Source organism: Dipodomys merriami, unplaced genomic scaffold (assembly GCF_024711535.1).
Source record: "Dipodomys merriami isolate MVZ:Mamm:240054 unplaced genomic scaffold, mDipMer1.0.p SCAF_1, whole genome shotgun sequence".
NCBI classification, from domain to species: Eukaryota; Metazoa; Chordata; class Mammalia; order Rodentia; family Heteromyidae; genus Dipodomys; species Dipodomys merriami.
This window is the reverse complement of record NW_027202270.1, coordinates 50099306-50114851: the sequence shown is the minus strand read 5'-3', so window position 1 is coordinate 50114851 and position 15546 is coordinate 50099306. Positions and strand designations below refer to the sequence as shown.

At 35.9% G+C, this 15546-nt stretch overlaps 1 protein-coding gene across 3 annotated transcripts in view; it reads right to left on the bottom strand.

The window, feature by feature from the left end:
• Positions 1–15546, bottom strand: part of Cobll1 (cordon-bleu WH2 repeat protein like 1) — a 132875-nt gene that overhangs the window by 14205 nt on the left and 103124 nt on the right. For all 3 annotated transcript variants that reach the window (XM_070021836.1, XM_070021839.1, XM_070021842.1), the window contains 5 exons: positions 8950–9103; positions 8447–8521; positions 6317–6469; positions 2874–3108; positions 1795–1868 (listed from right to left, as the gene is read on the bottom strand). In XM_070021836.1, coding sequence (XP_069877937.1) covers positions 1795–1868; positions 2874–3108; positions 6317–6469; positions 8447–8521; positions 8950–9103 — 691 coding nt within the window. The remainder of the gene's footprint in view (positions 1–1794; positions 1869–2873; positions 3109–6316; positions 6470–8446; positions 8522–8949; positions 9104–15546) is intronic.

Here is a 15546-nt window from a genome sequence, read left to right as displayed (position 1 = left end):
ACATAGACTACATGTTGATAAACATCATTACAAAACAGGTGTAAATAAAAAAAATACTACATAAATGTCCTTTTAAAGCCAGTACTGATCTGATGTCAAAAATCTTAGCAAAATAGTTTATTATTATTAAAGAAAGGTAGTTTTTCATTGATTTTTCAATATGAATACTATTGTTATCATGGTGTATGTAGTGCAAACTGAATCAAGAAGAAAAGAATGTGTTGTGTCCTGCCTCAAGAGATAGAGTGTCTAGCCGGGCGCTGGTGGCTCATGCCTATAATCCTAGCTACTCAGGAGGCTGAGATCTGAGGAGTGCGGTTCAAAGCCAGCCCGGGCAGGAGAGACCGTGAGACTCCTATCTCCAATAAACCACCAGAAAACCGGAAGTGGCGCTGTAGCTCAAGTGGTAGAGCACTCTCCTTGAGCTGAAGAGCTGAGGGACAGCGCCCAGGCCCAGAGTTTAAGCCCCATGACCGACCAAAAAAAAAAAAAAAAAAAAAAAGAGGTAGAGTGTCTATCTAGCAAGCATGAGGCCTTGAGTTCAAGCTTCACTACTACCAAGAAAAAAAGAGAAAACTAATTTATCTTTAGAACTTCTCAGAGTGGTATCATACAATTGTATTGAAAGCAGGGAAAATAAATCATAAGGATATATATATATATATATATATATATATACACATATAAATACATGCATATACATAACTCCTATACATACATATAAACCTATAAAACTCTATAGCAAGATACATGGGTAAATTATATATATATGTGTGTATATGTCTGTATTTGTGTATATTTGAATGTATGTATATATGTAGTCATTGGTACTATCTATTTCTTGTATATATAAGAATATTATAGCCCTGTGTTTTCTACAAGTTTTTAGTATTGTATAGTAATTTAAACAGGATTATTAGCATTCAAATGCCACTTCCTTCTTATTGCTTTAAAATATACCAAAGTGTATTACTTGAATTTTCTACAGTGCACTTAAGAGACAAATTCAATCCTGTGTATATTATACTAAATATTCTAGTACTCATTTTGTATTATGAGGATTTTACATAAAGTATTTTCTGTGATTCAAAACTGTCCAATTCAGCTGAAGAATAAGAGATGTTAAACTAAATGACTGCTAGTAATGAAGTAGCAAAACAAATATGGTGGGATCTGGATAAAAATGAATGGGTGAAGTAGATGGAAAATTATATTCTACACAGACACAGGTATAGCATAAATTACATCATCAGGAAAAAAGATGCTGTCCTGATTCATTCATGAAAAGTGGGAATCAGTGGTAAATATGGATACATAATCTGGCAATTTATGTCTTGAAAATCAGGTAAATAAGTTTAATTCCAAACATAGCAATTTGACTATGGAATAAAACAGTCTTGCAGTAGGGAATTAGAAGCAAAAGAGAAAAGGAAAGAGACAGGAAGGGAAGAGAACGAGATCACAAAGAGATGTACAACTTTAAGGTCCAAAATTTCACTTTTATAACCTCAAGATTAAGCAACAACAGCAGAAGTAGTATACAGGATAGCTAAGAGCATCCTTTGTGATATTGCCTGATTTCAAGCCCTAGTTCTACCATTTACTGTTTGTGAGATTTTATATGTTTGTGACTCAACCATCTGTAATAATAACATATCCCATACCACTCATAAATGCAGCAGACATGGAGCAAATACACAAGATTAAATGAATTAAGATGTGTTAAGAACAGTCCTTTAGTACAACATCTGGTATATTAGGAAAATGTTGGTTCTTAGCATTTCTATAACTCACCAATCTTTTGGTTTGGGCTATGGTCAGCTACAGGGTCTTCGTTGCTGTTATCATGTGCAGCATTGTGTTGTCCTCTGGAAGATATGATATTGTGTTATATATATACATATATGTGTATATATATTTATATGTCATATATGTTATATATTTAAAGACATACACACCATAAAAAACAGTCCATAATTTTCAAAGATAGATGAGCTAAATATCCTTCTTTATTTCAACTAAATACTGGAAATTTAATAGCTAAGAAGAACAGATCTGACAGGAAATGCTGCTACAAAACATGAGCTTTCATACAGTTGTCTTATTACAAAGAAAACTATGAGAAGCTTGGTAAAATAGGCCTTTCCAAAATGGCAGTTTTATTATTTTTATTACTGGCTATTTGTTTTTAAATAAAATGGAAATTAAGCACACATTTCAGTATTACATATGTCAAAGTCAACCAAATAAATCAAGATGTAGATTGACCATATTGATTTATCTTCTGACGATACAACAGTTTAAGTTGGAAAAAATCCCATGCAAATTATGGTAAATTCTGATGACAATGGTTTATTTTGCTTGGATGACTTTGGCTTTATTCATGGTGCTTCCTGTCACACCAAAGTAGACTAGAGAAGTTTTCCATTCTTGGGATCAAATGGAAAGTGCATTCTCTACATAATAAAGTTGGCTGGGGAAACAATGGGAATTTAACATCATACTCTCATATGCAGAACTGTTTTCATATGCCAGTCAGGGAAAATATTTCAGGTGTATTCCCTGAAAACTGGAAACTGGATGTATCATTTAGATCAAATAATGGGTAAAATACACATACAAACTAAAACTTTAATTTTTGACTTGTGTAAATTAACTACATTTTATGGGTTATTGAACACAGGGAAATCAGAACTGAATTTGCTTTTTTTAAAAAAACACAATTACATGCGAATAGATACTTCATAAATAAATAAGGGGGTGCAGTCTAAGCAAAAGGGCCAACTCTGTTTAAAATTTCAGATCCACTTTGCAAAAGAATAGTGTTAACTAAATAAACTGTCAGCAACTGTTCTAGTACACAAGCTACTTACTGCCCATCTGTAGTTCTAGTTTCTTGGGCTTTGTTCTTGACGTTTTGTGAGGCCTGTCCACTACCAGTGCCAAGGGCTGAGTAGAGATCATTTTTCAACATATTTACTGTGGTAGTAGATGACAAAGGAACACTGAGTGACTTCAGGGAAGTATTTTCAGATTGATCTTCAGGCACTTCGTTCAGTTCTTCCTTTTCATCTATCTCTTCAAGACTATAATCAGAGCTTATTCCAGCTACAAAACAATATAGATATGATAACTTTAATTTGACTCACCCAATATAATCTTATTAAGAGGTATTTAATATGTAGCTTCGGTTCTTAAAAATCTGATTCTGATTCTTAATAGTGAAATATTTTACCAATGGTGAATAAACATGTTCGCATACACTCAAGTTATCTTAGAATCACACAATTCTAAAAAGAATGTGCTATCAATCTACGTATGATTCAGGAAAGGTTATTTAATCTCATAAGTTTCAAATGACTTCATTTAGAAATATAATTTTCAGCAGGGGATAAACAATGCTTGATAGGAAATGTACTCATGACCTTGCTCATGTAACTGTAACTCCTCTGTACAGTATTCTTACAATAAAAACATTTTTAAAAAAGAAATAAGAAATATAACCTTCAATGAAATGGTTTTATAGACATGTAATAACAATACAACTGACATAAAAGTAAATCAACTTAAATATGCAACCTAAAAGAATATGAGACATTCACTGGACACCAGTGACTCACACCTGTAATCCTAGCTACCCAGGAGGCTGAGATCTGATGGTCATGGTTCAAAGCCCAGCCTGGGTAGGAAAGTCTGTGAGACTCTTTTTTTTTTTTTTTGGTCGGTCGTGGGGCTTGAACTCTAGGCCCAGGCACTGTCCCTAGCTCTTCAGCTCAAAGCTAACGCTCTACCAATTGAGCCACAACAGCACTTCCATTTTCTGGTGGTTTATTGGAGATAAAAATATCATGGACTTTCATGGCAGGTCTAGGTTTGAACTGCAATCCTCAGATCTCAGCCACCTGAGTAGCTAGGATTACAAGAATGAGCCACTGATGCCTGGTTCTGTGAGATTCTGATCTCCAATAAACCACCAGAAAACTGGAAGTGATGGTGTGGCTCAGGTTGTAGAGCACTTGTGTTGAGCTGAAGAGCTGAGGGACAGCACCCAGGTACAAAGTTCAAGCTCGACAACTGATTAAAAAAAGAAAAGAAAAGACAAGAAAAGAATATGAGACCACAATGGCACCTAAACTTTGACTAAATGGTTATCAGCATTGCCTAAACCTCTAGGAAAGTTACTAATACATATACACTACTCCAAAGCTGTCAAAGCCAAATCTCTAAAGGGTGGAGTCAACAAGTTTTAAGGTTATTAGGTGATTATAACAGGTAACTAGAATTAATGTCTATTGATCCTAACTCTTCATAATTGTGTGTGTGTGCGTGTGTGTTGCTGGTCCTAGGGCTTGAACTTAGGGCCTGAGTGCTGTCCTTAAACTTTTGTGCTCCAGGTTAGTGCTCTGCCACTTGGGTCCCAGATCCACTTCTGGCTTTTTGGTGGGTATTTGAAGATAAGCCTCTCACTGACTTTCTTGCCAGGATTGGCTTTAGACCATGGTCTTAGGATTTCAGTGGCAAATAGCCATACTTTACTTTTGGTAAAATAGAACAAGTATTAAACAATGAGAATTGTAATTCCAACACACTATTGATTTTTGTTGTTGTTGTTTTGTGAGGTAGGGTATTAATAGCCTTGACTGGCCTTAAACTTGATTTTCCTGCCTCAGCTCCATAAGGCTGGGATTGTAGGTTTATCTCCTCATCCATCTTGATTCTCAGAAGCAGCTTCCTTCAACACTGTTTTCCTATACAGTATTGGGAAGCATACATGAGCAAGTATACATATTCATATTCCTTTTCTCATTTTATTAATTCATCTTCTATAAATGAAAACGCCCAGTGTTTTTATGTAGTTTTTTCTCCATTTACTATATCTTAAATATCATCCTTATTAATGCAGGCATGTATATATACTTTTAAAGTTATAGTCAATATTCCATTGTTCTCTATATTATTTTGTAGTAACAACAACCAACAGCTAAGGTAGAATAAGAACACTCTAAGTAGTCACTACCCACACTTATTGTCAAGAAGTATATTTAAAAATTACTCAAAAATAATTTGAATGTAAAATTAGTGAAAATTTTTTACACATCCCCTATTTTACATTATTTGAATATTTTATATTATTTTTCTTTCAGTCCCTCTGGGGATAGAAAACATTTGCTAAAAGAAAACATAAAAATTATTTGAAATTTATAAAAATAAAATTAATGACAAGAAATGTAACTAAACTTTTAAAAATGTTTTTTGAATTCTGTCACATTTTTACCAATGAATCTTTAAAGCTTAACACTTTACTTTCAGACACCTTATATCTACTTTTTGGTGTTCATCAAAATAGGAAATTGCCTGGCAAATATTATATCTTTGCTAAATTATAATTAGAGTAAATGAATACTATTTGAATATATTATATTTCCTACTTTTTCCATTCATTCAAATGATGCTCACTGTGTCAGTGCATTGTATCTGCTGACAATGTTCTTTCACCATTGGCAATTTACTGAATTTTCTTTCAGCAAAATTCATCACTTTTGAAACACAGTTCTTTTGAATTTTGACAGAGTATGCAACTGTGTAACTACCTACATCATCACTACATAGAAGGTTACATCCAACACATAAATCCTCCACACTTGTTTATAATCAGTCTCTTCCCTCAGCTTATAGAAATGATTATCCCCAGTTTCCTATTTGCAAAAATTCCATAAATATAAGCACACACTATCTAGAGACTTGAGGCTGGCTTTGTTATTTAAATGTTTTGCTGTATGGGTTCCATTCATTTTCATGGCTAGGTAGCAATAATGTATTCCAACATATAGACAGCCATAGTTTGCTCCTCAAGGTTATGGACATTTGGATTACTTCCCATTTGGGACAATTACAATTATAAACTCCATAGCATGTTCATAGGTTTTTATAGAAACTTAAGCATGGTGGCAGGACTAGAGCTTATACAGAATATGAGTAACCAAGGGGTTGTTAAATAATGAGTGTAATTTATATATATATATATATATTATAGATATTTATGAAAAAATGATAAAGTTCAAACACATCCCTCAAAAAAGTGGTAAATTCAAGAGAAGGTGAAATCCTTCAGAACCACTAATGAATTCATCTTACACTTTTTCACATTCATTGGGAAGGGCAATGAAAACAGAAAATTCCCAATCTAGACAAAATTTCAAGTGAAGAAGGAGAATACTATCTTTTACAAAACATTTTACCAAGGGATTATTTAACAAGTAACCCAATCTTAGTCTGCATAAACCAAAGCACAGCCAGGAAAGGTTCAACCACATACATGTTAAAGATGCCACCGCTCCCTCAGGTGTTCCTGGACCCTCGGAGAGAGAGGTTTCATCTGTCAGTTTGGGCAGAGTGCAGTGTTCATGACTGAGGAGCCCACTGTCAAGGGAGGCTTCTGCCAAACAAGGAGACTCCGTAGAAATGGCACCTAGACAACAAAGTTAAAGCAAATGGAGACCAAGAAGCACTTTGGAAGAAATCATATTTGTTAGCTAACTATTATCTGTACAAGAAGTATAAAGAGATAAAAGGGAAGGGAGGGGGACAGTAGGGGTAGCTAATGAATATGAAGCACAGTTTGACTAGCCTACACAAATTTTTCTATTTTTTTTAATTTGCCAGTCTTGAGGCTTGAACTCAGGGCCTGGACACTGTCACTGAGCTTCTTTTTGCTCAAGGCTAGTACTCTACCACTTGAATCGGAGTGCTACTTCTGGCTCTTCTGTTTATGTGGTACTGAAGAATCAAACCCAGGACTTCATGCATGCTAGGCAAGCACTCTACCACTAAGTCACATTCCAAGCCACATTTTTTCAAATACTTCAGAATCCTCTCATTTTACTCCATATTTTAAGGTGTTAACATTACTTAATAATTTCCTTTGTGGAATAAGATGGTATTATTGATAGCATTCACAGAAAAATCCCTATATGTGATATCAGAGTTATATGCTAAATGGCAGGAGAGTTAAGAATTCTTATAGGTGTTAAAATTCCAAATTCTTAAAGACCATATAAAATTCAAAATTCAAGGACAGGGATGGGATAGGGATTGCAGCTTGATGGTGAAGTTGTTTGCCTAACGGGAGAAACCTGAAGGTTCATTCTAAGCTGTATAAAACAAAACAAAGTTTATTTGATTCTGAACTCTCTCTAGCATTGTGAACATAAATGTTAAAATTGATAGTAAAACACAGTTGCATCAAACAAATCTCATACTCATTCAATTGTCACCATGCTCAAGTGCTAGCTTAGATATATTATTTTTCTATATCACTAGTTTGTCACATTCATTTAGGTCTAACGTTAAACAAAAAACTGAAACAATGGAAACAGTATAAGACAAAATTACTTTTGTGACTAGAATTGTATTTGGGAAGAATACAAAACAAGAGCTATAAAATAGAGGTGTTTTCATAGTAACACATTTTTTATTATTAGAGTAAGATACCTTATATGTTGAATTCCTACCTGAACAATAGCTTAAAGAAACTGTGCTCACACTTATACATAAATACTCTTCTAAATACATCAAGCTACGTTCCTAAGGAGGCTAATAAATGTCAATCTGCCATCGCCTAAAAAAAGCAGGAGATCAAATAGGGAAAGCACCCAAGATACAATTCCAGAACTGAAATGTTCATCTTTGCCAGTTTTATTTTTTTTAATTTAATTTAATTTTATTTATGAACATACTGTACAGAGGAGTTACAATTACATGGGCAGGATAATGCATACATTTCTTACCAAGCATTGCAGCCTCCTCCTGTGTTTACCCTTCACATCCCTTCCCAGCCTCCCCCCTCCCCCCCAATCCCAATCCTTCTTCTTCCCCCCTCCCCCCCCCCCGCACCGACATTGTAAAGCTCATTTTGGACATGACAACTTGTACTTCTCATTGTTGCAACAGGTCCACCTGTATCCTTAAACAACTGGTTTTTCCCCATCTCCTCCATAAGTTATACTGACATCAAATATAGTGAAAGCAGGGGTTATACTGTGGGGGAGGGACATACAAAGCAACAAAGAGATAATCTTATAAATGCGTTAGAAACACATGCATGAAAGAAAAAAACATTAAAATACACATCTAAGGGATCATTTTCCTGACATCACATTATCTGACCTTTTCCGCTTGACTCATACATATACTAGATATTACAAATAAGGGAAACCATGGGACCTATGTTTCTTTGGGCCTGTCTTTGCCAGTTTTATACTCTAATCTCTAATCCTAGTGAGGATGAGAGAGAAAAAGAGAATTTATTTCTTGACAAATTTTGGAAAATGAGGGCAAACAACCCATAATCTCTTTCATATACAGGACATTTTAACTAGCTAAGTTTCTCAATTGTCTCAGAAGGTTTTCTTGAATAAGCATATAGTCTGTGGTTAAGGTGTCATACCTGGGCTGTTCAGTGGCTCAGGAGAGTTTGCTTTGAAAGCACTGTGTGGAGGAACTCCATCCACTGACTTGGGAGCTGAGAGAAAGAAGCAAGGCTAACTTAAACACAAGTCAACTTGCACATGAAACATTTAACACATGTAACCTTGTATATAATTCAAAAAGAGATTAATTATACAACCTTACTACATAGTCCTTTTACCATCCAGCTGTGAAAGGACTAAGTTTCATTTAATTACCCCCAACATGTAGCCAATCCTGAAATGACAGTATCTTTCTAAGAAAATTTCACACATTATAACCTGCTCATTGTGAAGTAATGAAGCTGTTCAATGTTGTCATTTTATTATATATTTCAGATTTACAAAAGAAGCAGTTAAGTGAGAATAATCAGGACAATTTTTAAAGACTAAGTATCATTATTTAATATAAAGACATAATACAAATATATTGATAGTACAAAGTGAAATGCAAATCTAACGGTAGGGGGGAAAGTCTCATTACCAGTCACATGGCCATCTTCATCACTGTGATGCAGGGGTAGTTTGGAGGGTGGAGATGGTGCTTTCCGCTTTGTCCTTTTCAAAGACGAATTCCCTGTGGATGTGTGGCTGAGCTGCAGTGAGCCAGTCCTCACTATGACTGCTTCATGGGGACTCTGCAGGAAACAAAACAACCAAACACAATCCCATGTTTAGAAGTTAACTCAGAAGGGGCTGGGAAGGTGGCTCAGTGGTAGAGCGCTTGCCTTGCATGCATAAGGCCCTGGGTTCGATTCCCCAGCACCACATAAGCAAAAAGAAAAAAAAAGCTGGAAGTGGTGCTGCGGCTCAAGTGGTAGAGTGCTAGCCTTGAGCTGAAGAGCTGAGGGACAGTGCCCAGGCCCAAAGAACGGACCCAAAAATAAAGAAGTTAACTCAGAAAAACTATGGCCCCTAGTCATAGGTTGAAACTTCCTACATAAAGAATCACAACAAATCAAAGAAGGATTCAAGAAATAGGATTGTAACCAACTGAGGAGTTTCTGCATGCCAAAGAATATGCTATGAAGACAAACAGAAAGACCATAGAATGGAAGATTTGACTTAGCTATGCATCAAACTACCTATGTATATGAAAAATATACTTCAAACTCAAAAAGACAACCCTCCCCAAATAAAACTTCAATAAAACAACAACCCAGTTAAAGAATGAGCTAAAGACTTAAAGAGAGACTTCTCAGAAGAAATAGCCAATAGACACACAGAGAAACGTTTGCCAAAGTGGAACATAACAACAATTCATTTAAAAAATTGTGGAGTAAGTGTCATGTGCAGGAACAAGGTGCTAGGACAGGAATGGAAAGAAATGTAAAATACATATGCTTCTTCTCAAGAAACCTAGGCTCGGATGGAGGACTGGAGTGCAAATAATGAACTGTAGTGTAGCTTCTAAGCAAAACAAACTTTAACAGAAAAATTGGAAGACCTGGCTACAATGCTTGATAAGAAATGTACTCATTATCTTGCCCATGTAATTGTAACCCCTCTGTACAGTATTTTCACAATAAAAAAAAATTAAATATAAAGAAAAGGATGAATATAGGAAGACTTTTAGTCCATTGAAAGGGGCCTAATTAATCTATCTCCTTTTAGTACCAATATATCAGTGAAGAACATTTTGAAAATCTTGCTTTCTAGCCAAAGGAAGGTCTTTTGAGGTTACCAAACACAAAGCTACAAGCACGCAGCAGGTGACTGTCAGCAGACCCTGGGACAATCCTGCTCCAGCAGGCTGCCTGATGCCTCCTGGCTTAGTGTCACGCCATCTTTGCTCTTGCCCTTTACAAGCAAACTGCTTAAGAGGGGTGTGTTAGGAAATGGAAAGACTTGGAAAAAATTATATATGAAGTGAAGTAAGCCAGGCCCAAAGAAACATAGGTCCCATGGTTTCCCTTATTTGCAATAACTAGTATATGTCTGGGACAAGTAGAAAAGGTCAAAAGCTATGTATATATGACCAGATAAGATGAAGTTAAGTGAAATGAACCCCAAGATAGGGACACAAATGTTTTTTTTTTCTTTCTGGCTATTATTATAAGGTACCATGTAATTTTTTTGTTGCTTTGTATGTTCCTCCCCCACAGTATAACCCATTTTTACTGTATTTGATGTCAGTATAATTTGGGGAGTGGAAGGGAAAAAACAAAATGTTTAAATAGGGATACAGGTTGACCCATTGTAAGAATGAGATGTATAAGACGCTATGTTGAAAAACGAACTTTACAATTTAGGCGGGGGGTGGGGGGGTGGGGGGGTGGTGGTGGTGGAGGGAATGTAGTTGTGGAGGTGGGAGAGACGGGATGGTAGGGAAAAAACAAAGGCAACAATGCTTATTGATAAGAAATGCACTCATTACCTTGCTCATGTAACTGTAACCCTCTGTACAGTATTTTCACAATAAAAAACTTATTTAAAAAAAGAGGTGTGCACAGTAGCTTGTTTCTTCAATTTTTCATTTCCCATTTTAATCCCTCTAATTATCTATTCTCAACTCCGGTTCTATAAAACTTTTCCTATTCAAGTCACCAGTGACCTTGGCCAAAAAGAGATCAGTGGTCAACTAAGCCCAGTCAATTGCCTTTCTAAAATGCTTTTTCTTACTTCCGGACAACTACAGTCCTTACTTTCCATGTATCCACACTGTCTAAATACTCTGATATCTTTGTTGATTGCTTTTAACTCCTTACCAACATTAGTGTGACTTTGAGCTCAATTCTGAGACATATTTTCATTAGTATCTACACTCATTCTCCTAGTAATCTAATCGCTCCTTTTATTTTTAAGTATTACTTCTATGCTGGTGAATTTTACATGATTGTTTCTATGCTGGACCTTCATTCTGATATTTACTTAATGTTTAAGACCAATCCAAGCTAGCATTTCTAAAACTGAGCTCTTGGCAATCCCATTTTTCCTCCTGCCTTTCCACCTTATATCCTATGTATGTTAGCAAAAACATGACCTCTCCCCTCTCCGCATAGCTTGTACTGAGTTCAACCTGTTCATTATTAGTTTATTTTAATTTTTAATTTTAAAAAATTATTTATTTATTTTTTTGCCAGTCATGGGGCCTGAACTCTGGCCCTGGGTGCCGTCCCTCAATTCTTCAGCTCAAGGCTAGCACTCTACCACTTGAGCCACAGTGCCACATCTGGCTTTTTCTGCTTAAGTGGTGCTGAGGAATTGAACACAGGACCTAATGCATGCAAGGCAAGCACTCTACCACTGAGCTACCTTCCCAGCCCATCATTATTCCTTTAAAAGGCATGTAGAACCCATATTGTATGTGGTGATGCTTTCCTGTAATCCCATTATTCAGGAGACTGAAGTGAATTCAAAGCCAATATGGGCTCTCGAAGGAGATTTCTTTGTAATAAGAACATTCAAAAGCAACCAAATAAATAAATGTTAAATTGAAAAAAAACTTTAAAGATGCCAAAAATAAATACATACACACAAAAATATCTAACACCAGCCAGACCTTTATTACATTGCTTTCCTACCATTCTTTTTCAAGACAGCAGCAAAAAGAATCCTGTTAAGATGGAAATCACAGGCCCAGTGCTGGTGGCTCACGCATGTAATCCTAGCTACTCAGGAGGCTGAAATCTGAGGATCACAGACTGGGCAGGAAAGCCTATGAGATTCTTATCTCCAATTAACCACCAGAAAACTGGAAGTGGTGCTGTAGCTCAAATGGTTGAGTGCTCATTTTAAGTTGAAGAGCCCAGGCCCAGAGTTCAAGCCCCATGACTGACAAAAAAATAAATAAATAAAGATGAAAGTCACCTTATGTCACGTTCTTCAAAACCCCCTAGTGTATTTTCCAAGTCCTTATAATTGATGATGTGGCCCCTAGATCTCTCTGACCACCTCCTTCTCTAAGGACAGAGTAGTTTACCAGCCACACTGGCCTCCATCCTGCCTGGAGATTCCCCACTTCAAGATATTTATCCTCATGTCCCCAAGCTGGGAATACTCTCACTTCCAACAACTCAATGTTTCACTCCTCATTTTCTGTAGATCATTTCTCAAATGTCATTTTTCTTTTCTTTTTTAAATTTTTATAATTATCTTGAAGCAGTTGCACAAAGGGATATAATTAATTCAACATGTAAGTTCATGAGTGCAATGAATCTTGATCAATGTCACCCCTTTCATCTTTCTGCCCATCTCTTACAACCCCAATCACCTACCCCCTCAATTTTCCTATCATCTTTTCAATGACAGCGTTTCTGACTCCCGACAGTTTCTATCTCCCTTCCCAGGTCTATTTTTATGATGTCACTCAATGGCTTCCTAATGTACTAGAACTGGCTTAGTTACTTACTGTTTGTTCCATTCAAACTGATTTAAGGGCAGGACTGTGTCCCTCCTTTTTCCATTGCTGTATTTCCAGAACAATGCTTGGCTTGTATGACAGTCACAATAATTACTCATTCACTGAATGGAAAATGAATTATCTCTTGCCTTCTTAATTGGTAAAGCTCAATATTGGTATACACTGCTTGGGTCATTCTCTTCTTATGCAAGAACAGAACCACATTTAAGGGAAGTGAACTAATTCATAAAAAATGTTTGGCCTGTATGCTTGCTACACACCAAGTAAATCTGATGATTTTACTGTTTCATAACGTTCTAATATTTCTGCCAGAGGCAAAAAGCAGCCTTCTTTTTAAAAAAAAAAAAAAAAGGGAGACATTTGCGTTTTGTTCTGTTTTTTTTTTTTAAATTTCACATATACAGTTTTGTTAAATGAAGCAATGTGCAAAAACATACAGAGTTATGCAGAGTCAGAAAAATATTTTTCTCTAACAGATGAAAAGCTGTACCAGGAGGTAGGGTGAATAACTCTCCCAGTATACCCAGAATTTCCTGGAATGTCGGACTTTTATTGACCCAAACAATAAAATTATGGCAAACCAAGATAGTTGTTCACTTGAATTAAGAAAAGTATTTTATATGGTTGTAAATGCTTTATACTCCAAGAGAATTAATCCCAATACCTGAAAGTGAACAGGTTTTTGTGAAGGTAATTCTTCTAGTACATAATAAAGTGGCTTTTAAATAAAATTTTGCTTTAGTTCTTGTCACTGCTAACCATGGGAGGTATTAAAAAGGAAGGTGAATCATCTCATGAGGACAGAAGCAAAGTAAGGTCTGCAAAAGCAGGTGCTGGACTACAAAAATGTCTTGAACTATTCCCTTAAACAAAAGGGTAGCACAGGGTAGCACTGGGTTTAGATAGGCAGGAATCAAAACATCAGACATCTTCTATACCAGTTTGTAAAAACTACATCCAATACCATATACCCCTTGCTGCCTCTTTTTTCACATCTTTTGTCCAGAATTCTGGTCAGAGTTATAGAATGAAAAGAGCTTATACCGATTTTTATTCAGTGTTACTAATGTCAACTCTGATTAAATACTGTTATCACTTCCTGGGATGACATAAAGATGTCCTCTTACTGCACTTCTGAAGGAATTCAAGAAAGAACACCCTTCCCTTGGGCAAACATCTGCAGAGAAAGAAAGAGTTCACAAGCTGGAAGGGAGCACACTAATCATAATTTCAAACAAATGGGCTTTGGAGTCAATACCAGGAGTTGAACCAGAAAGCATTCAGAGGAAGACTAGGATACATAAATGAAAGTATGTATGTAAAATTGGACAGTATCGAATGCATTGTTCAAACATTTGCTGACATAACTATTTTGATGTATGTGAAAGTGTTCTGACAGAAAATCATAGTTACTGAGGTTAGAGGGAAAATATGGATGCAAATGAAATTCTGGACTTATTTTAAGATTGTTTTCTCACTTTGATGACAGAGGCAGTCCTACTGATCCCAGTCCTACTGGGATCCGACTCTGTTATAATCAGCCTTAAAACCCAACAGGGCTTGAGGTCCAAGGATGAGGACTTAGTCCGCTGCATGAGCCAACTTTACTGTGTCTAAAAATCTCCACCTGTTAAATTATCTTAGATCACTTCATGGTGCTACAGAGGACTTCAATAAAAGTTAAATATTTAACACTGTGTCAAGTCTGGGTGATGAGCACATACATGTGTATCACAGTATTTGAAGTATTTCATACACAACTGCCATGCACAGAAAAGTTACTTCAGAGATAATTAAGAAGATTAAAAGTTTCTGAAAGAACTTGGATCTAGCTCTTGCCATCAAGATACATTTCCTTTGGTAAAATTTCAACTAAAATTTTATTTTAAAAGAAGCTGAAATTAATTTTTTTTAAATCTGGAGGGTTTGCAAAATGGGAAAGCTGGTTTTTACTGACTAAATGAAACTGCTTTGGTTAATCATTAGACTCAATTATTTACTTTAGTTAAAGACACTGATAAGTATGCCTGCCATTAGCAAACACTGCACCTGTAATGGGAATGCACATCACCAAGCTTTATGGTCTGTGACTAGGGAAATACTATAAGGAAAAACAGAATGTGCTAGCAAAAGAAAGTAGCAAAAGTAGGATGAAAACCTGCCAAGAGAGGTACCTGGTAATTCTCAGATCAGAATTCACTGGTCCAAATGGAAACAAATTCAGCTGAACAAAATATAATTACACAATGTTCAATTAATGTATGTACTGAGAACTAGTCCTACACTAGCTATTAGATCATATATTAATCACTGTCAAATTATAATAAATGGGTCATTGAATTCAATGTAACTTAGACAAAAGTGTTTTATTAGGAGCTTGTAGATTGTTTCTGTTTACAATATAATTTGGTTGTACGTAGAAAGAGGTAAGGTTAGTGGATAGAACCTAAGCAGTTGCTTAAAATTATTTTAAAATTTGTATATTTTTGTTAAGGATAGATTCACAATATCTGAGTCTCCAACACTGAACACTGTCAACAAATACTATGAAACAGTACAAAATATCTTAGGATTAACACTAGATTTATCAAAATTTACCATTATGTACCAATTGATTGGATGTTATTCCCATGAGGATAGGGTTTAGTATATGTAATGTGTGTGTGTGTGTATGCGTATGCGTGTGTGTGAGCGTGTGAGCGTGTGTGTGTGTCTGTG